The sequence below is a fragment of the Nicotiana sylvestris genome, chromosome 4 (assembly GCF_000393655.2).
Source record: "Nicotiana sylvestris chromosome 4, ASM39365v2, whole genome shotgun sequence".
Lineage (NCBI taxonomy): Eukaryota > Viridiplantae > Streptophyta > Magnoliopsida > Solanales > Solanaceae > Nicotiana > Nicotiana sylvestris.
This window is the reverse complement of record NC_091060.1, coordinates 142,757,646-142,782,436: the sequence shown is the minus strand read 5'-3', so window position 1 is coordinate 142,782,436 and position 24,791 is coordinate 142,757,646. Positions and strand designations below refer to the sequence as shown.

The 24,791-nt window shown below is 38.6% G+C and overlaps 2 protein-coding genes and 2 pseudogenes across 3 annotated transcripts; 2 read left to right on the top strand and 2 right to left on the bottom strand.

The window, feature by feature from the left end:
* The first annotated feature begins 335 nt into the window (after positions 1-335).
* Positions 336-1,397, top strand: LOC104216895 (senescence-specific cysteine protease SAG39-like; annotated as a pseudogene).
* A 4,269-nt stretch (positions 1,398-5,666) lies between these two features.
* On the top strand, positions 5,667-15,301 carry LOC104210029 (phosphoglycerate mutase-like protein 1). 2 transcript variants are annotated; one of them, XM_009758824.2, is made up of 10 exons: positions 5,667-5,799; positions 7,428-7,489; positions 7,640-7,747; positions 8,081-8,160; positions 8,542-8,704; positions 10,089-10,163; positions 10,283-10,371; positions 13,981-14,100; positions 14,806-14,850; positions 14,927-15,301. In XM_009758824.2, exons 2-10 carry the CDS (start codon positions 7,430-7,432, stop codon positions 15,036-15,038), a joined length of 852 nt encoding a protein of 283 aa, XP_009757126.1. In that variant the 5' UTR covers positions 5,667-5,799; positions 7,428-7,429; the 3' UTR covers positions 15,039-15,301. The 2 variants fall into 2 exon arrangements, with proteins under 2 accessions (XP_009757126.1, XP_009757128.1); XM_009758826.2 differs by lacking the exon at positions 5,667-5,799 and adding an exon at positions 5,820-5,875.
* A 981-nt stretch (positions 15,302-16,282) lies between these two features.
* On the bottom strand, positions 16,283-17,403 carry LOC104210031 (senescence-specific cysteine protease SAG39-like; annotated as a pseudogene).
* A 6,659-nt stretch (positions 17,404-24,062) lies between these two features.
* On the bottom strand, positions 24,063-24,653 carry LOC138890272 (uncharacterized). The gene has a single exon (XM_070173645.1). It carries the CDS (start codon positions 24,651-24,653, stop codon positions 24,063-24,065), a length of 591 nt encoding a protein of 196 aa, XP_070029746.1.
* Between the last annotated feature and the right edge of the window lie 138 nt (positions 24,654-24,791).

Here is a 24,791-nt window from a genome sequence, read left to right as displayed (position 1 = left end):
CTTAGAAACATTAAAGGCCAAAACAGAAGTAATTTAGTTTGCAAAGCAGCAGCTTCCTTGGTGCCTAAAGTTCCAAGATTATGGTAAACAAACTTATCAGAACGTTTTATTGGATTATATAGCGGAGCAACGTTTACGTAGACTGATCTTCATTGTCACAAATTCATAATCGTTTAAACTTGCCGGGATTTCCAATGAATTCAATTGAAAATTAGAACCACGACTGATCAGTAGTATAAATTCATTGCTCCCTCTAAGTAATATCTCATCCACAACATTCAAATACAAAGATATTACAATCAAAAGAAATATATTACTTATCAGGTAAGTGAAAAATGGCTAGCTTGACATGCAATTGGAAGGTTGCTTTTGGAGCTCTGCTAGTCTTGGGAATGTTTGCTTCTCTAGCCACATCTCGAGACTTATATGAAGCTTCCATTGTCCAGAAACACCAACAGTGGATGGGTCGCTTTGGACAGGTTTACAAAGATGATGCAGAGAAGGCTAAAAGATTCAAGGATAATGTTGAGTACATTGAATTTGTCAACAAGGCATTAATGAATTTGCTGATTTGAGCAATGAAGAATTCGGAGCCAGTCGCAACGGGTACAAAATATCTTCTCATCAACAATCGTCAAAAAGCACATCATTCAAGTATGCAAATGTGACTGCTCCAGCTACTATGGACTGGAGAACGAAAGGTGCTGTTACTGGAATTAAGGACCAAGGGCCAAGTTAGGTATAAAATTAAATCCTTTTAATGAATGTGCATTAATAATATCTTATAACGTAATAATGTATGTAGGATGTTGTTGGGCATTTTCTGCTTTGCTGCTACAGAAGGAATAAACAAGATCAAGACCAGTAAGTTAATTTCTTTATTAGAACAAGAATTGGTGGATTGTGACACAAGTTCAGATATGGGATGTGAAGGAGGTCTTATGGATGATGCTTTTAAGTTCATAATCAGGAACCATGGGCTTACTGCTGAATCAAATTATCCATATGAGGGAACTGATGGTACTTGCAAAACTGGCAAAGAGTCCAATCATGCAGCTAAGATCACAGGTTACGAAGATGTTCCAGCCAATAGTGAATCCGCTTTGCTAAAAGCAGTTGCCAACCAACCAATATCCGTTGCCATTGATGCTAGCGGATCAGATTTTCAGTTCTATTCAAGCGGTATTTTTACTGGAGAATGTGAAACTGAGTTAGATCATGGTGTTATTGCAATTGGTTATGGAAAGACTAGTGATGGTACTAAATATTGGTTAGTGAAAAATTCATGGGGAACAAGTTGGGGGGAAAATGGATACATAAGAATGCAAAGAGACGTTGATGCTGAGGAAGGACGACTTTGTGGAATTGCTATGCAACCTTCTTATCCAACAGCCTGAAGTTTAGGGGGCATTTGCTGTTGATTATTCTGTAAAGATTAATGATATGCACTCTTATCATATAATTTATGTGTGTGTATCTAGAGTCTATTTAAGTTATAGATTCGCAGTTCGTACATTTTAAGTGCTAAAAAATGCTTGTATGTAAATTATTGGTCATCGAAGTTATAGTTGCCTTTTAACATTCTCTTTATTAGGCTCTTTATTCCAAGTTATTTTCTTTCGTATGAAATGGTAGAACATTTATTTTAAAGTATTATTCAAATATGTAGCTTGATCTGTAAAAGAAAACAAAAGGCAAACATAGAGGAAAAATTTGGCTTAAGAATATTTAAATATTATCAGAATAACACACACAGCTAGCAGCGTAAAAACTTACCTTGGTGTGTGATTGTTGATTCTCAAGCAAAACCACAATAACACATTATTCATTTCTTTTGATTTTAGGGCTCACTTATTTGACAAAAGTGGAAATTATGGCGATGGTTTCAATAATTCGAAGAAAAGTTTCAATTATTTTTTTTAACTTTCTAAAATTAAATATTTTCTCTTTTAATGAGTGATGAGTTTCAGAGTACGACAATAAGAAGAAGATAGAGTCTTATAAAATGTGGTACAATAATATATAAAATGTGGTACAATAATAATATAAGGGTGTTTAACGGGCTAACCGGGCCGGTCTGGGCCTCCATTTTTTGGACCCGTACGGGTTACGGTTCGAGCCGATTCCGGGTTGGTTCTTAACGGGTTTAACGGGTTCGGGTTCATCCGGGTAAAAACTGAACCGTACGGGTTACGGGTTGAGAGGGCCGGGTTTAGTGTAATTTTAATTTTTTTTTTTGGAATTTTGTATAAATATTGTAATAAGTGCAATAAGTGCATTACAAAGTACTAACATAAAGAATACAAGGGAGATGGGAAAAAAATGCACTTATTGCAAGTGCTACTTTTATTTCTTAATTCAAATTTCAAAGTTTCAAACTTACAAATTTGAAGGTTTACATTTTTTTCAACAAAAAAAATAGTAAATTCAAAGGTTTTGCATTGCCTTAGTAAGTTCATCATAATCAATATGAACCGATTGACCTTCTTCTGGAGTGTTAAATTCGGATGGGTTACCATGTGTTAATATATCTCCAAGTTCCTCGTCTTTTGGGCTATCAACATCTTCACGTCCTTGATATCTTCGTTCCGATCTAATCCAATCTCTGAAACATACTAAAACTTCCAAAGCATTGCTTCCCAATGAGTGGCGGGTGTCTCCAAGTTGTTGTCTTGCTTGACTAAATGCACTCTCCGATGCAACAGTAGAAATTGGTACATTCAGCACGTCCCGAGCCATAGCGAAAAGAACAGGAAATTGCTTTCCATTCTCATGCCACCATCCCAACGGTGAAAATTCCTTTGTGCGAGGCTCTTTTTGCCTCTACAAGTAGAATTGAAGTTCATCAATGTTCCTGCTACTGGTTTGAGTGTTAGAAAATGTAGAAAAAATATTAAAACTATCAAGGCCTTCTTCATCATCCACAGTAGCAGAAGTGGTACAATGCATAGTTGGATTAACATTGCCTACATTAAGAGCAGCATCATCAATTACATTTGCATAATAATTATATAATTGTTGTAAATATTCATTTAGCTTGTTCATACAAGTATATAAATCTGGGGTTTCAGTTGGTCCAATCTCCATATAAGTATATAAAGCATTCATTAATTGATGACAATCAGACATCTTAATAGAAGGATTTAAAACAGCACCAATTAAGTAATCGGAGGAATTAGAAAGAAATATTTTTTGAATTTTGCTTGCATTTTTTCAACAACATCCCTATATTTTTCTTTCTTCTTAAATTCAAAGAGTAGAAAAGAAATTTCAGCTATATGTACTAAAGCCATAGTAACAGTAGGGTAATATGCTCCAGAAAACTCAACAATAGCTGTATAAAATTTATGTAAAAATTTAACAACATCATTAATGACCTCCCAAGTACCACTTGTTAGCATACGATTTGGATCAGTACAATGCGCATTAGCAACTTCAGTTATTGGGAATCTATATTTGTAGCAACATTTTAAAAATATATATGCATAATTCCATCTAGTAACAATTTCGTCTGGCATGAATCTGGGTTTAAGGTTATACTGGACACACTTATTCTTAAATTCCTTTATTCTAGATTATCTATTATTTCCTTGAACAACACCAACTGCTCTTCTAACATGAGTAATCTCAGTCGAAAATAAATCAAGACCACTTTTAACAATTAAATTATAAACATGACATGCACACCTAACATAAAAAATTTCCTCAAGAGGTGGTTGCAAATGTAGTTTTAATATTGAAATTGCGGCATTATTGTTAGAAGCATTATCAAAAGACATACACAATACTTTTTGATTTAGATTATAAAATTCAACAACTTCACAAATAGTACTACTTATAAACGCAGCAGTATGACTCTGATCTTTATCATATCTAAAATCAATAATACGTTTTTGCATACAAGTAGTATCATCTATCCAATGACATGTAATTGTCAAATAATCATTTCCATTAACAACATGACCAATATCAGAAGTTAGAGAAACTCTACAAGGAAGGTGGCTAAACAAATAACGTATGTATGTTTGATATTGTCCATGAAGTCTAAAGATATCAGCTCTACAAGTACTTCTAGAGATACCTTTAAATAAAGGATTGTAAATCCTTTGAATATACATAATAAGATATGATGAAGAAACAAAAGAAAAAGGTAGACAACTCAAAGCAATCATTTTTGCTAACTTCTCACGATCCTTCATTTTATCATATTTCACTAGACCTCCAGTAGTAGGGTTAAGAGTTGTTCGATTTCCATCACCATCAGCGCCCCATTCTATGGGATGCTCAGTTCTCATATGTCTACTAAGCGTCCCAGTCCTCCCTAAATTTCCTCCAGTCAAATGTTTAAAATCACCTTTACAAAGTTTGCATTTAACTCTATCAGTACCTTCTATTATTTCAAAAAATTCCAAACCTTACTTCTTTTTCTACGATTAGTAGTCGGAGCCACATGTGGTCTACTTCTAGTGCCACGACCACCACCCCTTGTAGCAACCCCAACACTACCAACTCCAACACTAGTAGGTGTAGCTGATATCTCATCTTTCATTCCTATTTCATTATCTTCTATTCCAAAATCTTCTTGTAATTGTTCATAATCTATATCTAAATTATCATTATGCGATGATTCGGAAATATGTGTAAATGATAATGGGTTATTACTATTACTACTAGATGCTGAAAGACTATTTCTTTTTTTATTTCTCCTACCAGTAACTCTTTTACACGCTCTTTTAGCAGCATTAAACATATTGTAAAAATTAAAGTATAAGCTAAGATTAAATATGCAATTAAAATAGTAAATAAGAGAAAGAGTTGGAGGGAGTGCACCGAATTCGCTAATAAATTGAGCACTTGATTCGGCAATTCCGATGTTACCACGAACAAATGTCAAGCAAGTATTTCAATTTTGAATTTCAATAGTTCAAAGTTCAAACTTCAAATTCCGAATGACAAAACACGATAAATTAAATTCAAGAAAAGAGAGCCAAATAAAATTAGATTGGAGACTTAAAGTCTTGAAAATTGGAGAATGAGAGAATGAAAAAAATTGAGATTGAGAAATGAGAGTTGAGTGAAGAAATAAAGAAGGGGGGGGGTATTTATAGTTTTAGAGAAGGTTAATTTTGTAAATTGAAAAAGGGTTAAAATTTTAAAAATAAAAGGCTATTTTTGCAAACCTGCCGTTGGCCAACGGACCAATTTCCAGGTCTGACCGTTGCCAACGGTCAATGGGCCCCACATAATTTGAAATTTCTTTTTTTTTAAAAAAATTTGACCGTTGTACCGGGCCGGTTAACCCGATAAGAGTTACTGTTCACTGGACCGGGTTCAACCGATCCGGCTACCCGTTTTAAAAAATCTACACGGACCAACCCTCTCTACCCACCTACCCAGCCCAGCCCAGCCCCCTGTAACTGGTCCGGGCTGGTTTCGGGTTAAATCGGTCTGGGCCGGTCCGGAACCGGGCTGACCTGGCCCGTTTAACACCTTTATATACAATACTTTTTAAAAAACATGTGCAGTTTTAGCTAGAAAATTCCCTAGCGTACATACAAAATTTGTAAGAATTTTAGGAATAGGTAAAACGGATATATAAAATGCGATACAACACATTTACGCAATTAACGGGATGCGAGAATGCCACTTATAATCGGTTTTGCGGACTGCGACTTATGAATCGCATTACTGGAACGCGACGATAAATCCATTCCCGGGCCAACTTCTGTGAACCATATTTCAGATGCCAACGTCCCCTCTATTCTCTCTCCTTCCGTTTCTGTTTCCATTTCCTCTTCGGTAAAATTACTCTCTCTTTCTACGTCTTATACACAGTTGAAAATCTGTTATTGATATGCTGTGATTTGATCTGCGCGTGAGCAAATGATACACTCTCATTTTTGTTAATTTGTCATAATCGTGCTATGTTGTAAAATATTTGTTTTTTGTTTGAATTCTCCATTTCTTTTTCTTTTTGGTTAATCTTTCATAATAATGCGATGTTGTTCTGATTATTGCGTTTGAATTCTCAATGTTCTTTCTTCTCGGTTGAATTTTATATAATGAAATGAGACGTTGATGTTTCCTTAGAACCTTCTCGAGATCGAATCTGAGAACTGCAGTATTTCTGGTCACGAACTCTTCTTATAACTCAGATTTATATTTTGTTTACTACTACTAAAGCCTAAAAGTATTATCCTAAGTTAGACTTTTTTTTTTCTGGTCATCTTATGTTCATTGAGTCCGATACATGGATCAATATTTGTCAAAAGGTAGTAATTAGTATAGGAAAAAAAGAGCAAAGCAAATCCAATTTGTACCAGTTTGGTATGAATATCATTTTTATAATTACTTTTTTGAAATCCTACCCTTCTGGACTTTTGGCTGCTTAACAGAAAATCTAATTTGATTCTACATGTTTTTTACCTTTGACTGTCCTACTGGTTGAAAATGATTGAATTGGTAACCTTGTTTCTGGTCTGCATCAATCTTGGTTACTTAACGTGCTCAAATTAGTAGCTTCTTTATCTTTTAGTGATTAAATGCAGTTTCAACATATTTGGTGCAGTGTAAAAGCAACTTATTAGGCCTTTAGGTGAGGAAAGAAAAAATAGAACTTGGTTTTAGGGTGGAAATTCTGCTTACTTGATCATAATTTTGGTAGATGAAAAAGATCCCGTTGCCAAATGGTTTGGCACTTCCATTGTCATTCATAAATATATCAATGTCTCTAGAACAAAAAGCCTCTTAATGGCTCATATGTCTTAACTACGTGGACGAGTAAACATAAGAAATTGTAGCAGCTACTTTGCATGAATGTCTTATATTCATATGTTGCAAATTAATTTCATGGCATAAGTTGTTTATGGTTGGTTCCAGGAACCAGGCTTGACCATCTTATCTCAACTCAAGAAAATAGCATATATGAATGGTGTTCTGTATGTTTGCCGATGTTTCATATTGGCAAAACAGTGTAGAAAAAAGTATTAAGTTGCTATAGGAAGATTTTTCCCTGTCAATAATTCCCTCTACCCTTTCACCTAGCTGGACTGGTGGAGTGGTGGTTACTATTTCAGCCTCATGTTTAAAATTTGTATAGTTTCCTTTTGGTTCCTTATGATATGTTCTTTTGCTTTGAATTAACAGAACACCAATCATGCTTTTGTAATATTTTCTTTGACATATATCACTCTGAAATCTTGTCATTTTCCTGGGGAAGTGTTGATCCCTCCCTTTGTCTCCTTTTTCTGTCTTTTATTTGATATAGATGTTACCTCACAGAGGAATATCACACCTTTCTCTGCTCTACTTTTGGGATATTAGGTCATTACATGTAGATGTTGTTCTCTTGGTAGTTTGTTTTAATCACTCGTCTCAGTGTATGCTTTTTCAATAATAGTAAAAGTCCATCATGGTTGCAAATGCAGATATGGATGTCTCTGGAGGTCAAAGCTTGTATCCTTTACACCGCTGCAAAACTATACACCTGGTTTGTCGTTGGTCTTGCGTCTCTTATCTGATTGTGCAAATTTGCCATAAAGATACTCAAAGAATAATTCTGATCCTTCCTAGTTAAGATTCTTGGTTTTTTTACTTGCTTTCTGATAGAGTTTTGAACTATATTGCTTTTAACATGTAGGTGAGGCATGCTCAGGGGATTCACAATGTGGAAGGAGAAAAGGACCACAGTGCATACCTATCTCCGCACCTTTTTGATGCACACCTTACTCCTCTTGGCTGGGAGCAGGTGATAAATAGTTAGACATGGCTACATTTCTGTCAACTGTTTGCTTAGACATGGCTACAGTGCATACCTATCTAGTAGTAGGTTTGTTTTAGGTGAGGATCGTCTTTCTCTCCAATGACATGGTGGACGTCAAGAGTGTTGAAGTCTTTCCCGCTGTCCTTTTCCTTGCTTTTGAATCTTTAGCTTAGAAGAGTTATCCATAATAGAGTCCGACCACAACAACTGAATTGTTCATCTTTATGATAAGGATAATAACAGTCACTTGAACTTGTTTTCTGCCATTATGAAACTTAGGTTTGTGGTATTGAAAAATCTCATTTGGTACTGTTTCAGGTAGATAATCTTCGGAAACATGTTCACGCATCTGGACTTTCTAAGAAGGTGGAACTAATTATCACTTCTCCTTTATTGAGGTACACGCTGTGTTTTATATCTTAGTGTCGAGAAGCTGTGACATCTTTATCTTTCTTCTCATTTGATATGAAAGTTTCATCTCTTTTTTTGGAACATGTGCACAATATTATGCTTTTGAGGTGGCACTATGATGGATATTTAAAGCAGCGTTGGATTTCTTAAATAATCATTCTTTTGTTATACTTAACATAGTGGATGGAATATGTCTTGAGCCTCGTGAAACCAGAATTTTCTGGCTTCATGAGAAGTACAATTCTTTTATGCATGCGCATTCCAGCACTATTCTATGAGATCAGTTTCCCTTTTGGGATTTTTCAGCACTGATGATGGTAGCAGGTTGTTTTGTTTTAACCTTCAACTTTGGTGGTCTTGCATTGTAGGACTATGCAAACGGCAGTTGGAGTTTTTGGTGGAGAAGGTTTCCCAGATGGAACAGACGTTCCCCCACTCATGGTGGCAGATGCAGGAAACAGTAACCATCCAGCAATTTCAAGTGTAAATTGCCCTCCCTTCATTGCGGTGGAGGGTTGTCGTGAACACTTGGTAATGTCATCCTAAAAGTTACCTGACTTTAATGTGTCAAGTCTTCTTTATCCTTTTCTCGTGCCATTATATTTGTTTTCTCTATCTATTGTTTCATGCAGATGACTGAATCTTATTATTTCACGATTGTGTTCCTCCTAATAGTTACCTCCCTTCCACGATTATTTCCTCTTCTGATGTTGATTTAAGTTGGTGTTCTTTTCTCCTTCTTGTCAAGATATTTTTTGGTCTCTCACACGCTCTCTCTCTCTCTCACTCTCTCTCTTTTGCATATAGTGTTTTTGATCATGGATAGAATTCTTTCTTTTTCTTGCAAACTAGAGTACCATTTGTTGGCAGGAAAAGTAAAACCCCTTTGCTTCTATTTTCTTTCTTTAACATGTCAAATTTTTTTGGTAAGGTAGAGCCGTAGAGGAGTTTGGGACGAGGAATGACTGTTTTCATGCTGTTCTTTGGTCTTGGCAATAGTCTGTTATGTCTAGAGACTAGAAGTACCAAATTGTTTAGAAAGCATTTTCTTATAAACAAGATTCGCCAAGAATTGATAAAAATTGTGCTCATGTAGTGGATTTTGGCAAAAATTTATGTTCTGTCATATTGTTAGTTCATCTGTAGTAATGCATATCAGTTATGTGAAATGAATTAAAACAACTTAAAGCATTTAACCTATCACTTGGCGTGAGAGTCTTCTGTTATGTATTGCTAATTGTTACTGAAAACTAATATTGACACCAAAACTACATGACATATTGAGCATATAAGAAGCGGAGTGATTAATATGACAAAAGATTTTGGGAATGAATTGTTTTGGTGCTCCTTGTTTGGGTATAAGTGCTTGTAAAGCAGCTTGATAAACTTGGTTTCATCGATTGACAACTTTTCCTCTTCTTTTCCTTCACTCACATGAATGTTTGTGATCCTTTGTTTTCTGGTTTATACTCGTAGAACTTTGGTTATTGACTCTGCCTAAATCCCTTTTTGTGGGCTTCTGATTGAGTTGAACAACTAGGTGGCGTGTTTCTCTTATGTTCCACTTAATCTTACTACCTCTATTTCATTTTGTGTGAATAGAATGTTATATTATTAGGCGGAGAAGTTTTTTAAATAATGGTTTGAAAAGAAATTTTAGTGTAATAGTTTGTTTGTAAGATGTCAAATAAAGTTTCCAATGTTCTGAAGTAATTTCTTATATTAGTGTGAATTGTTGAAGGGGAAAATATTTCCATTTTAAGGAAGAGGTCAACTCTTTTGGGGTGGACCAAAAAGGTAAGGCTCGGTGATATTGGGACAAGGGGATATTATTATAAAGGAACTGCAGAAACTTTCACTTTTTCAATGTTAGCATACTAGAAGCTTACTTGTTCTTATGTGTTGCCAAATGCAGGGAGTTCATTGGTGTGATAAGAGGAGAAGCATTAGCGAATACAAGCCTCTATTTCCTGCAATTGATTTTTCCTTGGCAAGTACTTATATTTCTCAAAATATCCTCATGCTGACTTTAATTTTTGGTATGATTTGCCTGCTGCCACATACTTTTAGTGTTTTCTGGATGAAAAAGGTTCACCTTGATTTTCCCAGATTGAATGTGATGATGATGTTCTCTGGGAGCCTGATATCAGAGAGCCAAATGAACACCTTGCTGCTAGAGGAATGGAGTTCTTGAAGTGGTAAGTGCTTGTTTGTCAGAAAGAATGCAAAATTGATCTTAATAATCTTCAGATGTTTGTGACTTTGTGTCCACATTTGAGTTTTATGACAAATCTAAATCTAAATGAACATGAAAAAGCAAGGTTCAGTACGTTCAGTAATTCAACTACCTGAGAGTAGTTTCACTGATGCTGTGAACATTAAGTAATTGTCACGACCCCAATTCCCCACGGAGAATGTCGTGATGGCACCTAATCTCTAAGATTAGGTAAGCCTAACATGCATGGAGAAATAGCGGAAATAATAATAGAACTTGAGATTTAAACCATCTAGCTATCATAAAAGAACTTTACAATAACGCAAACAATAACTCCCAAAATCTGGTGAGACCTAAAATCTGGTGAGACTGAGTCATAAGCTCTACACGAATATACTGTAACATCCCTAATACATCACTGTCTAAATAAAGAGTAAGCAGTAGAAAAACAAGGACAGATGGTGACTCTGAGGCCTGCGAACGCCAGACAGGTATACCTTGAAGTCTCCGAACTGAATGCTCTACTCACTGGTGCCTAGCCTGGGTTGACGTACCTGGATCTGCACAAAAATGTGCAAAAAATTAGTATGAGTACACGATAACGGTACCCGGTAAGTATCAAGCCTAACCTCAGTAGAGTAGTGACGAAGTCAGGTCAAGACACCTATTAGGATAAGAAAAGAAGCTGAACAAGTATAGTACAGTCTAATAATGGAAACAAGGAAAATGAGGCAATAAAGCAATACAACAAGATAAGCTACAACCGAATTTAAAGCAATAAAGGCAATAAGGAAGGATCACATAATAAGAACATAAAAAAAAACAATGCGGCCAAATACAAGTGAGGTAAATGAGAGATAACAACAAGAATCACCACCGAGGTACGCCTCGTAATCTCATTTCACAATCACAATTACAACCTTTCCTTATACCGCCGCGTGAGCCTTACATTTAGATAGTTTGAAAACATTTGTTTTCCCCGAAATAGCTACACGCACTTTGGACCACCTTATGTCGCCACGTAGCTTCAAGTAATTCCCTTACTAGCAACATGCACATAAATCACACCTTATGCCGCCACATGTACATTAACCCCTATCCTTATACCGCCGCATGCGCATCAATATCACAACTTAATCACAACTCGCACCACAAGTGCTCATATACCACAACTTGCCAAAAGAATCAACAATACCAATGTTTCCACAACAAGTAGCCCATGGCTCAACCACAATGTGTACAAGAGTCTCAACAATAACAAAATAATGGTGAATAGCTCAACAAGAACGATATCTCAACAATTAACAACTTCGTCTCAAAGTGATAACGGCTTTTACAACTTAAACACCAATAGCTAAACAAGAGATATTCCATGAATTAACAACTTCAAGTAAGTAATTCCACAATTAAAGAAGTAACAAGACAATATGACAATAATTTCAACTAAAGCATATAAGAGCAAAATAACATGAGGTGGAAAATGTTAACAATGTCAAATAAAGCATATGAGGGTAGATTAACAATGAAAGATATACCATACTATGACAATTCGATTAAAGGCATGAAAAGAGTCTATAGCCTAAATTGGTCAAATACCATATATAGCCCGTGTACCCACTCGTCACCTTGCGTACATGGCCTTCACATATCACAAATAACACAAACAACTCTAATCCAAAGGGGTAGTTCCCCACACAAAGTTAGGTAAGATACTTACCTTAAACAAGCTAACTCAATCCACTAGTAAGCCTTTCCCGCGAATATCCAACTCCGAACGACTCGAATCTTAGCCAAAATAACTTAATACCATAAATACAAACCATAGGAAACTATTCCGTATAATAAAGTTGCAATCTTTAAAGAAAATCAAAAAGTCAATCCCGGGCCCGCGTCTCAGAACCCGGCCAAACTTATAAAATCCGAACACCCATTCAATAACGAGTCCAACCATACTAAAATTATCCAATTTCGACCACAAATCGACCTCCAAATCTTCAATTTATAGATTAGGAAGTTTTCACAAAATTCTTCAATTTTTCCAACTCAAAACACTAATTAAATGATAAAAACAATGATGGATTCATGAATAATAATCAAATCTGAGTAAAAAACAATTACCCCAATCAACTCCTTGAAAATTCCTTCCAAAACTGCCAAAAACCGAGCTCTCTAACTCAAAAGATGAAAAATGGAACAAAACCCTCAATCCAGCCCTTTTCTGCCCAGTTATTCCGCTTCTGCAGACTAATGGCCGCTTCTGCGGCTCTGCAGCGGAAAATCCATCGCTGGAGCGGCTTTTCATTAAGCTAGGAAGATCACTTCTGCGGACCATAAGTGCGCATTTACGCTTGTGCTTCTGCGGAACCAAGCCGCTTTTGCGCGTTTGTTTCTGCGGAGAAATGACCGCACCAGCGGTCACAGCTCGCCCAGCCCCCAAATCTCGCTTCTGCGGTGCCGCACATGCGGCCCAAAGTGCGCAGGTGCTATTGCACCAGAATCTCAGCTGGACAAAAGCTCTTCTAAATCCAAAATGATTCCGGATTCAATCCGAATCAAACCCGGGCCCCGAAACCTCGTCCAAACATACTATCAAGTCTCAAATCACATAATGGACCTACTCGAGGCCTAAAATCACATCCAACAACACCAAATCTACGAATCGCCACCTAATTTAAGCCTATTGAATCCATGAACACTCAACTTCCAAAACTAATGTCGATTCATACCAAACCATCTCAGATTGACCTCAATCTTCACCTTATCAAAAAAAAAGACCTCAAGTTTTGCCCACAAGTCATATATGACACAACGAACTTATTCCAACTTCTGGAACCAAAATCCAGACCCGATATCAACAAAGTCAACCCTCGGTCAAACTTCTCAACCTTCAATTTTCCATCTTTCGCCAATTCAAGCCAAAACGACCGACGGACCTCCAAATCAATATCCGAACACAATCCTAAGTCCCAAAAACACCATACGGAGCTATCAGAATCATCAAAACTCCATTCCGGAGTCGTCTACACAAAAGTTAAACTCCGGTTAACTCTTGCAACTAAGCTTCCAACCTTGGGACTAAGTGTACTAATTCACTCCGAAACTTACCCGAAACCAAACCAACTACCCCGGCAAGTCACATAGCCACAATTTAACATAGAGGGGGCAATAAATAGGGGAATGGGGCTAAAATACTCAAAACGACTGGACGTGTCGTTACAATAATATTATGCCTAGGTTAGTATGGAGTTAAAAGGTTTTCTGAAACCAGCTATTGATGCTGGTCAAAGCTTGCTTCTTTGAATTTCTTGGTCACAGGCTTCTCTGTTGCTTCCTTTCTTTTGCTTCTTGATTTCATTGTTGGATAGGTAATATTGTTTCACATAATCTATAAATACTGCTTCTATTGAAGCTGGGAGCGTTTCATTTTGTTAAATAATTTCTCTTGAATAAGATTACAGTAATTTTCTCTCCAATAAGGCTTTCGGAAAATTGATTTACGAAGTTTTGCTGGTCAAAGATTCCAGATGCAGATTCCACTGTCTTGTTGCCATCATATTTTTCCTCTTTCTAATTCATTGTGATACTGATACAGGTTGTGGACACGGAAGGAGAAGGAGATTGCAGTTGTTACACATAGTGGATTCTTGATACATACACTCAGTGCATTTGGTAATGATTGCCATCCAGATGTAAAGAATGAGATATGTAGACCGTAAGTTCTCAACTCATTGGTGACCTGATATGCTGGAAGTTGGTTTGATCACATTCTAACTCCACTTGTTGAATTACCAATATATAAGCCTTTACATGATAGACACCTGATCAAACTCTAAACTACAACTGTCTTAAGGCGACAACAATAGGAAAATTGTCATATACAGATAAGGACTGAACTTGTCTAAACTTTTAGATCTCTGGTCTGCCTTACCCGCCCAGATATAAAAGGCAATCTTTCTACTAAATATGACATCCTGTCTCACAAGGACATTTAATAAGTCTTGTGGTAGCTTATCAATGTCATCTACTGACTTTGCTGGTTTGTCTTAATATTCATGCTGCTCATTCATTTCCTGCCCGTAGCTTAATACTAATCAATATCATGCCTCCTGTCCACCTATCCCTCTCCTGCCACGTTCTTTGTTGGCTGTCTTGGGAGAAGTTGGCAGAAGACATGCATATATTCTTTGCTAAAATAGCTCAAGTGTCAACTGTTTTTTTTGGCTTGGTAGAATAGCTGAAAGGTGTGTTTGTTTCCTTGAAGGTTTGTTGTTTCAGCTTGATAGGATAGCTAAAACTATGTCTGCAATTGGCCTCTCCATTTTGAGATACAGTACATTGTCTCAGCATTTTCATTGTGTGAATTATACTCAAGGTGGAAACCTTTTGATCATTTGATGTTCTTGTATGTAATTTGCAGATTCAATAACTGTGAACTCCGGTCCATGGTTATTATTGACAGAAGGTTTGTGTTTCTAAAACCTATTGAACCAATCTATCTCCATTTGTTTTTATTGCTGACTGACTTTGTCACTCTGTAGCATGATTGGGTCAGATTCTTCAACAACTGATTATCCAGGAAAAATTCCAAGTGGAGTAGATGTCCGAAGTGACGATACATGTATTAATCATCCAGATGGATTGTCAAACTGATCTCAAGCAGCGGCAATCAAAAGTGGTGGCGTTTGGGTTGCTTTTACTATTCTTTCAAGTAATGTATTGGATAATCTCATTTGGAGCTGGCACTTTTTGGCTAACTCAGAATTTATTATTCTTGAAGAAAGTCGACCAAGCCAAACTCAGTAGTCTGAAGGTATAAGCAAGAGCTTCAATACCTTACAAGTATCAGCAAGTATTTGTTGTAGTTGTCTAAATTACACTCTCATACGCGTATAATGTAAGTCATGTTCCTTGAATTGAAAGTGTGCTTTAGGTATCATGTTTTCAGTTACTATGTCGTTAGGGGTGACAAATTGGTTAAAAGAAAATAGTTAACCACCCATATTATCCACTAAAAATGGGTTGGATAATGAATCTTTTTAAAAATGGGTCAAATATGGATAAGAACCATATTATCCATTTAGAAAATGGATAACCAATGGGTCTAACTTTTAAATTTGTAAAGCCTCAAAATGGGGGTTCCTCAAGTTAGGGAGACTAAGAATTCTCCCAAAAGTGATCATATGCAAGAATTCATGGATAATATTGTTACCCATATTGCCCGCCGGTTAACCCGTTTTTTTATCCGTATTAAATATGGGTCGGGTCGGATAATTGATCCGTTTTTTCATTACCCGTTTTCGACCTGAACCATATCCGACCCGACTCGCCCGTTTGCCACTCCTATGTGTCGTGTTTGAATTTCTGGTAGGGGTTTTGCCTCCTGTAAGGGAAATCCATTTTGTGATTCATCTCTGCAGGCTGTATCCTCTTTGCATTTTACCCCATCTATAATTGAAAGGACAAGAAGCAAAATAGCTATCCTATCACGACATTAAAAATAGCTGGTTTAGTTGAACTTTGGTCATTTGACAAGCTTGTGGTGGCTTTATCTTGCTTTTAATGTTAACTTTTTTTTCTTTCTTTGTTCAGCAATGAGAAAAGAAGAAAGTAAACCTAGGCCTTGATTATTTAGTCAACTATATCTTATTTGAACATTACACTAAGTCTAGCGTTACACCATTCAGTCTTTTGGAACAAACGAAGTTTCTAAGAGAACAGAATTTCATTACTCGTATTACAATTTTTTTTTTACATATATACAAGCTTTTGTTCAACACTTACAATATACAAACTGCGAGTCTGTAACATACATAGACTCCACATGAATTTTGAGAAGGGTGCACATCATTAATCTTTACAGAAGACTCAGCATGCGCCCTAAACTTCTTAGCAATTTAAGCAGATGGGTAAGAAGGTTGCATAGCAATTCCACAGACTCCTTCCTCTGCATCAACGTCTCTTTGCATTCTTATGTATCCATTCTCACCCCAACTTGTTCCCCATGAATTCTTCACTAACCAATATTTAGTACCATCACTAGTCTTCCCATAACCAACTGCAGTGACACCATGATCTAACTCAGTTCCACATTCTCTAGTGAAAACACCGGTTGAATAGAACTGAAAATCTGATCCGCTGGCATCAATGGCAACGGATATTGGTTGGTTGGCAACTGCTTTTAGCAAAGCAGATTCACTATTGGCTGGAACATCTTCGTAACCTGTGATCTTGGCTGCATGATTGGACTTTTTGCCAGTTTTGCAAGTACCATCAGTTCCCTCATATGGGTAATTGGATTCAGTAGTAAGCCCATGGTTCTTGATTGTGAATTTAAAAGCATCTTCCATAAGACCTCCTTCACATCCCATATCTGAACTTGTGTCACAATCCACCAATTCTTGTTCTGATAAAGAAATTAACTTACCCGTCTTGATCTTGTTCATTCCTTCTGTAGCAGCAACAGCAGAAAATGCCCAGCAACATCCTAAATTATATTATTATTAGGTGATAAGATGTTAGTAATCCACACTCATTAAAAGGATGTTATGAATGAAAATGTTTAGTTTGTTTTAGCTTACCACATTGTCCTTGGTCCTTAATTCCAGTAACAGCGCCTTTCGTTCTCCAATCCATAGTAGCTGGAGCAGTTACATTTTCATACTTGAATGATGTGGCTTTTGATAAGTGTTGATGAGAAGACATTTTGTACCCATTGCGACTGGCTCTGAATTCTTCTTTTCTTATATCAGCAAATTCATTAATGCCTAACTTGTAAGGTCGAGTCCCAGCCTTGTTAACAAATTCAATGTACTCAACATTGTCCTGAAATATTTTGAATCTTTTAGCCTTCTCTATATCATCTTTGTACACCCGTCCATAGCGATTCATCCACTGCTCGTGTTTCTGGACAATGGAAGCTTTCACATAAGTCTCGAGATGTGGCTAGAGAAGCAAACATTGCCAACACTAGTAGAGCTGCAAAAGCAAGCTTTGAGTTCAATGTCAAGCTGGCCATTTTTCACGACCTGATTATATATATATATATATATAATGTATCTCATCTTTGTTCTATTATTTCAAGAAAATGAAAGGAAATATGGCAAAAACAACAGAGCCAAAAGCAGAGTGTTGATTATAGTCGGTGTATAGGTCAAAATCTGCCCCAAGGGAATTTAGCATAAAGTGGCGTTAAGGAAAATGATGTGGCCGAGGTCGACTAGTAAACAGTGGGACTCGTAGCCGGGCAGTCAATAATGGTCGAGGTCAAGCATCAAGAACAGAGCACTAATGACTAGTTTTTGTAATAGGATATTTAAGAGAATATTCATTGAATAATCTTTACACTTGTACTATCAGGGTTGATTGGGGATATGTCTAATATAAATAGAAAAAGAGATAAGGGGATAGGGCATATAATTTTTATTTGATAAGAACACTTTTTAAGAAGAAGAGTCTCTCTCTAGAAAAGACACAAATACTACCCTTTTAATAAGATTCTACCATCTATTATTCCATACTTTTCCATCAGATCCGAGAATAGTTCCAATATTCTAGGATTTATGTGTCATTCATCACTGTCAGAAAGAAGAACCATCCACCTCATTCAATATTGGGTGAATCATTCTCCTTATTTACTATAATGTTATTTATTGCTTGATGTTCTTCTATTATTGCTCAAATCTTTTAGAATATTAAATGCACACTGTATTTAATTCCCCACCAAGGCTATCTTACGTTACCTGTATTAACAAGTTCTAAATCTAGAAATATTATCATTGACTAGGTTTAACCCCTCATTACTTAAAATTAATTAGTTTAACCGAAGGTTTACACTTTTTGGTCAAATAGTCTGTGCAAATATTGTCACTGTACAAACCATGGTTTATTAGTTACACTGTCACGATCCAATTCCATTATAGGTCATGATGGCGCCCAACACCATTGTCAGACAAGCCAATGTGGAAATATTAATAAGTTCTCAATTTACTTTACTAAAACAAGTACAACAATTTTTAAATTTGGAGTTAAAACAAATAATAATTTGTAACGAACAAAAAAAGTTATACAATCCCCAAAGGAATAGTCTACTAATGTGCGTGCCAAGACCTGGTGTCACAAGTATGTGGGCATCTAGTAGAATATACAAAAGAATAAATCTATCCTACTGTCTGAAATGGAATAGACAGCTAAAAGTAAAGAGAGACTCCATCGTGCTGCTAAACGGCATAGGAAGGGAGCAGCTCACCGTAGAATGTCGGAATACGATCAAGAATGTGCACCAGCCTGGTAACCATATGTACCTGCCTCAGATCCTGTACAATTAAGTACAGAAGTGCAGTATGAGTACATAAACAACATATACCCAGTAAGTATCCTGTCTAATCTCGAAGAAGTAGAGACGAGAGGTCGACTTGACACTTACTAGGGTCAAATAATATGAGAAAGAGTCATACTAAGCATGGATAGCACAAATAATTTAACAGTTTATAGCAAGAAGCAGCAGGTCCTTTCCTAGATAATATCACAGTTGGCCATTTACATTTCAGGGCATATAACAAAGTCCAATCCACAGAAAATTACCGAGCAAGAAGCATGCGCAAGTAGTGCCAAGGTTGTACGACCCGATCCAACATCAAAGTAAAGTGTGCACTGCCAAGGGTCGAACAACGCAAACCATAGATGCATCTATTACCCCGCTCGCGAATCATACATGTGACGCGATCAAATATAATTAAGCACAACAAATGGCAGACAAGAATATATCCAGGGAGCAATTACTCACAGAAATGTCAACTCCTCTTTAAAAGGTCAAGAAAATGATGTTCCTTTTTATTAATTTCATTTACCACTTTAAATCATGATTTAAGCAATCCAAATTAACCATAAAGTTACAAGTATATCACATAAAGCATGTTTTTGGATACTAGACTACCCAGACTTAAGCATAATAGTGGCTACACACGGACTCAAAACACCTAGTGCGTACGTATCCCCGCATTTAGTGGCAATTATTCAATTATTTTACCTATGGGGACAATTCCCTCTTAAAAGGTTACATAGGAGACCCACTTTGCTCCAAAGCGTACTTCCAATACCAAGAACGTGCTCAAACCCTCAATTTGGAGCCGAACGATCTGAAACTAATTAAACGAGGTAGGAACTAGTCAATACAAGCTCAAGATTTCGCATTTTAATTACTAAAGTAATTTCCCAACCTTAAACACAAGTTTTCTAAAATCCGACCTCAGGCCCACGTGCCTGGATTCTGAAATTGTTTGAAAAAAGTTGTTCTTTGTAACCTAAGGATCAATAATATATGATTTTTACTTCATTACATAACAAATTTCGTGGTTAAATCTAACTTTTATCAAAACCCTAGGTTTTGCTCTAATCCCATAATTTTTCTTTAATCTTTATGTTTTAATCTACCCAAGGCTCAAGTATTAAACTAGAAATAAGTGAGATGAACTTACCTCAAGATGCTAGGTGGAATTCCTCTCTTTAAAAGCTCCCAAATCGCCCAAACAATGGTGGAAATGTGTCAAAAATGACATAATCCCGTATTAAATGAAGGCACTGCCTTCAGCGATTTCCGCATCTGCGGTCAAGGGACCGCATCTGCGGTCTCGCTTCTACGAGAGGGGGTCCGCATCTGCAGAGTTGGTCCAGGGGGCTGGGATCGATTTTGCGATCTTGGAGCCACTTCTACGGAGAAGGAGCTGCATCTGCGGTTCCTAGGCTCCTCCCATTGGCCGCTTCTGCGATGGGTCGACCGCACCTGCGGTTGACCAACCACAGGTGCGATTATGACAGATAGCTGGAGCTTCAGCTCCTTTCCAATTTCACTCGAGCCATGTCCGATTGACTCTCGGGGTCCCCGGTGCCCCGCCCGAACATACCTATAAGTTCGAAATGATAAAATGGACTTGCTCGAACCCTCGGAATGCCCGGAACAATGCTAAATCTAAGAATCATCTCCTAAAACCAATTGAATCAAATTTATGAACTTCAAGTTCTTCAAATTACTTCTAATGCGCCGAAACGTACTTATACTACTCGGATTGACACCAAATTTTGCATGCAAGTCTTAAATGACACTACGAAACTATTCTCGATCTCGGAACTCCGTTCGGGCCTTGATAACATAAAAACCTGCTCCAAACCAAATACTTAAGAACTTCAAAATTCCTTAATGAATCAACTTCCTCTATTAGGCGCCAAAACGCTCTCGGGTCATCCAAAACCCGATTCGAATACACGTTTAAGTCTGAAATCTTCATACAAACCTATTGGAACCATGAAATCCCGATTCCGAGGTTGTTTACTAAAAATGTTGACCGATGTCAAACTTGACCTTTTAAGTCAACCTTAAGGAACCAAGTGTTCCGATTTCAACCCAAACTCTTCCAAATCCCGATCCAACCATTCCCGCAAGTCATAAATCAGTAAAAGCAAGTACGAAAAGTCTTATCTAGGGGAACGGGGTTCTAAAAGTGAAACAACCAGTCAGGTTGTTACATTCTCCACCTCTTAAACAAATGTTCGTCCTCGAACGGGTTTAGATTCATACCTGATGTGCTGAATAAATGTGGATATCTGCTCCGCATGTCCTTCTCGGATTCCCAGGTCGCCTCCTCGGCTGGTTGGCCCCTCCACTAGACCTTCACCGCAGAAATCCTCTTGGATCTCAACTGGCGATCCTGTCTATCAACAATGGCAACTGGCTCCTCCTCATAACCCAAACTCTCTTCCAGCTGAATAGTACCGAAGTCTAACACATGAGACAAGTCGACGCGATACTTCCGCAACATCGATACATGGAAAACAGGATGAACTCCCGATAAGCTGGGGGGTAAAGTAAGCTCGTAAGCAACCTCCCCAACTCGCCTCAACACCTCAAATGGGCCAATAAACCTTGGGCTCAACTTACCCTTCTTCCCCAACCTCATAATACCTTTCATTGGCAAGACTTTCAAGAGGACCTTCTCGCCAACCATGAATGATACATCACACGCCTTCTGATACGCGTAACTTTTCTGTCTGGACTGAGCAGTGTGAAGCCTTTCCTGAATCAACTTCACCTTATCTAAGGCATCTTTCACCAAGTCTGTGTCGTACAACTTAGCCTGACCTGGCTCAAACCACCCGATAGGAGAACGACATCGCCGACCATATAAAGCCTCAAATGGAGCGATCTCGATGCTAGACTGATAACTATTGTTGTAAGCAAACTCTGCCAAAGGCAAGAACTGATCCCACTGTCCTCCAAAGTCAATCACACATGCTCTAAGCATGTCCTCCAAAATCTGAACTATCCGCTCTGACTGCCCATCAGTCTGAGGATGGAATGCTGTGCTAAGCTCTACACGGGTCCCCAACTCACTCTGAATGGCTCTCCAGAGATGGGAAGTGAACTGAGGGCCTCTGTCTGATATGATGGAAACAGGCACACCGTGCAACCAGACTATCTCCCGAATGTAAATCTGAGCATATCTCTCTGAAGTATAAGTAGTCGCCACTGGAATAAAGTGGGCTGACTTGGTCAACCTGTCAATAATGACCCACACTACATTAAACTTCTGCAAAGTTCGGGGCAGCCCAACTACGAAGTCCATAGTAATGCGCTCCCACTTTCACTCTGCTATAGGCATTTGCTGAAGTAGACCACCTGGCCTTTGGTGTTCATACTTAACCTGCTGGCAATTCAAACACTTAGCCACATACTCCACTATGTCTTTCTTCATCCTCCGCCACCAATAATGCTATCTCAAGTCATGATACATCTTCGTAGCACCCGAATGAATGGAATACCGTGAACTGTGTGCCTCCTTTAGGATCCTCTCCCTCAGACCATCAACATTAGGAACACATAGGCGACCCTGGAGTCACAAAACACCATCCTCTCCAATAGAAACCTCCTTGACACTACCCTATAGCACTGTCTCCCTGAAAACTGCCAAATGTGGATCATCGAACTGCCGGGCCTTGATCTGCCCCAATAATGAAGACTGAGCAACAACACACGCAAGAACTCGGCTGAGCTCTGAAATATCCAACCTCACAAGTCTGTTAGCCAATGACTGAATGTCCAAGGCTAGTGACATCTCCTCTGCTGGAATGAATGCCAAGCAACCCATACTCTCTGCCTTCATGCTTAAGGCATCCGCGACCACATTTTCCTTGCCTAGATGATAAAGAATGGTGATGTCATAGTCCTTCGGTAACTCAAGCCCTCTACGCAGCCTCAAATTGAGATCCCTCTGCTTGAACAAATGCTGTAAGCTGCGTTGATTAGTATAAACCTCACATGACACCCCATACAGGTAATGCCTCTATATCTTAAGAGCATGAACAATCGCGGCCAACTCTAAATCGTGCACAGGATAGTTCTTCTCATGAATCTTCAGCTGACACGAATCATATGCAATAACTCGCCCCTCCTGCATCAATACACAACCCAATCCAACGCGTGAAGCCTCGCAATATACCGTATACATCCCTAATTCGGAAGGCAACACAAGAACAGGTGCTGTAGTCAAAGTTGTCTTGAGCTTCTGAAAGCTTGCCTCACAATCATCGGACCAACGGAAAGGATCACCCTTCTGGGTCAACCTAGTCAGAGGTGATGCAATAGATGAAAAGCCCTACACGAATCGTTTGTAATAACCTGCTAACCCCAAGAAACTCCTAATCTCGGTCACTGAAGTAGGACGTGGCCAACTCTGAACTGCCTCAATCTTCTTGGGATCCACTTTAGTACCCTCTCGCGACACAATATGCCCCAAGAATGCCACTGACTCTAGCCAAAACTCATACTTGGAGAACTTAGCATATAGCTTCTGCTCTCGCAAGGTCTGAAGCACTACTCTCAAATGCTGCTCGTGCTCCCCCAGGCTACGTGAGTATATCATATGTCGTCAATGAAGATGATGACAAAAGAATCAATATAAGGTCTGAATACCCTATTCATCAAGTTCATAAATGCTGCTGCGGCATTAGTCAAGCCAAAGGACATCACCAGAAACTCATAATGGCCATATCTAGTCCGAAATGCAGTCTTCGGAACATTCGAGTCCCGAATCTTCAACTGATGGTACCCTGACATCAAGCCAATCTTAGAGAACACCCTAGCACCTTGAAACTGGTCGAACAAATCATCAATGTGTGGCAACGAGTACTTATTCTTGATGGTAGCCTTGTTCAACTGGCGGTAGTCAATGCACACCCGCATGGTCCCATCCTTCTTCTTTACGAACAACACTGGTGCACCACAAGGTGACACACTTGGTCTAAAAAATCCCTTTGCGAAAAACTCCTCAAGCTGATCCTTCAACTCCTTCAACTTTTTCGGAGCCATACGGTACGGTGGAATAGATATAGGCTGGGTGCCTGGAGCCAAATCAATACAGAAATCAATATCACGATCCGGTGGCATGCCAGAGAGGTTAGAAAGAAACACATTGGCGAACACCCGGGCTACTGGAACTGAATCAATCATCGGAGACTCTGCGGTGGTGTCCCGAACATAAGCTAGATAAGCCAAACAACCCTTCTCGATCATGTGTCGAGCCTTTAGAAAAGAGATAACTCGACTAGATGTATTAATTGAGGAACCCTTCCACTCCAACCTTGGCAACTCTGGCATTGCTAATGTAACAGTCTTGGCATGGCAATCTAGGACTGTGTATATGGAGATAACCAATCCATGCCCAGGATGACCTCAAAATCGATCATGTCAAGCAACATAAAATCTGCTCTAGTCTCGAAATCGCAAAATGTAACCGCACAGGACCGGTAGATACAATCCACAACCACAGAATTTCCCACAGGAGTGGATACATGAACAAGAGTACCCAAAGGCTCACGAGGAATATCCAGGAAATGAGCAAACAGAGATGATACATATGAATAGGTAGACCCGGGATCAAATAGCACTGAAGAATCCCTACCGCAAATAGAGATAATACCTGTGATAACGGCATATGAGGCCAATGCATCTGATCTGGCCAGAATGGCATAAAATGTGGCTAGAGCGCTGCCTGGCTGGCCTCCACCTGTTTGAGCAGTAGCTGGCCGACCTCTCCCTGGTTGGCCTCCACCTCTAGGACGACCTCTACCTATCTGTCCCCCGCCTCTGGGAGGCTGGGCAACCGGTGCTGAAATCATGGGCTGCTGCCCCTGCTGTACAGCCTTGCCCAAAAATTTGGGGCAAGTCCTCTTCATGTGACCCGAATCTCCACACTCGTAGCAACCTCTCGGCACCATAGCCTGTTGTCCTGAAGTCTAAGCCTGCTGACCTGAATATCCACTGGAAGAACCCTGAATGACTGGTGGGTGATATGAACTCTCTGGCGTGGCACTAAAGTAAGCACTGGAAGAACTTGGATGACCAGAATACCCGAC

Bases quoted from the DNA above. Each gene is read 5' to 3' on its own strand.
- LOC104210029 (XM_009758824.2), top strand. From the start codon at position 7,430: ATGGATGTCTCTGGAGGTCAAAGCTTGTATCCTTTACACCGCTGCAAA. The intron at 7,490-7,639 runs GTTTGTCGTTGG...TTTAACATGTAG, and splicing joins GCTGCAAAACTATACACCTG to GTGAGGCATGCTCAGGGGAT. The intron at 8,705-10,088 runs GTAATGTCATCC...TGCCAAATGCAG, and splicing joins AGGGTTGTCGTGAACACTTG to GGAGTTCATTGGTGTGATAA.
- LOC138890272 (XM_070173645.1), bottom strand. From the start codon at position 24,653: ATGGTGCCGAGAGGTTGCTACGAGTGTGGAGATTCGGGTCACATGAAG.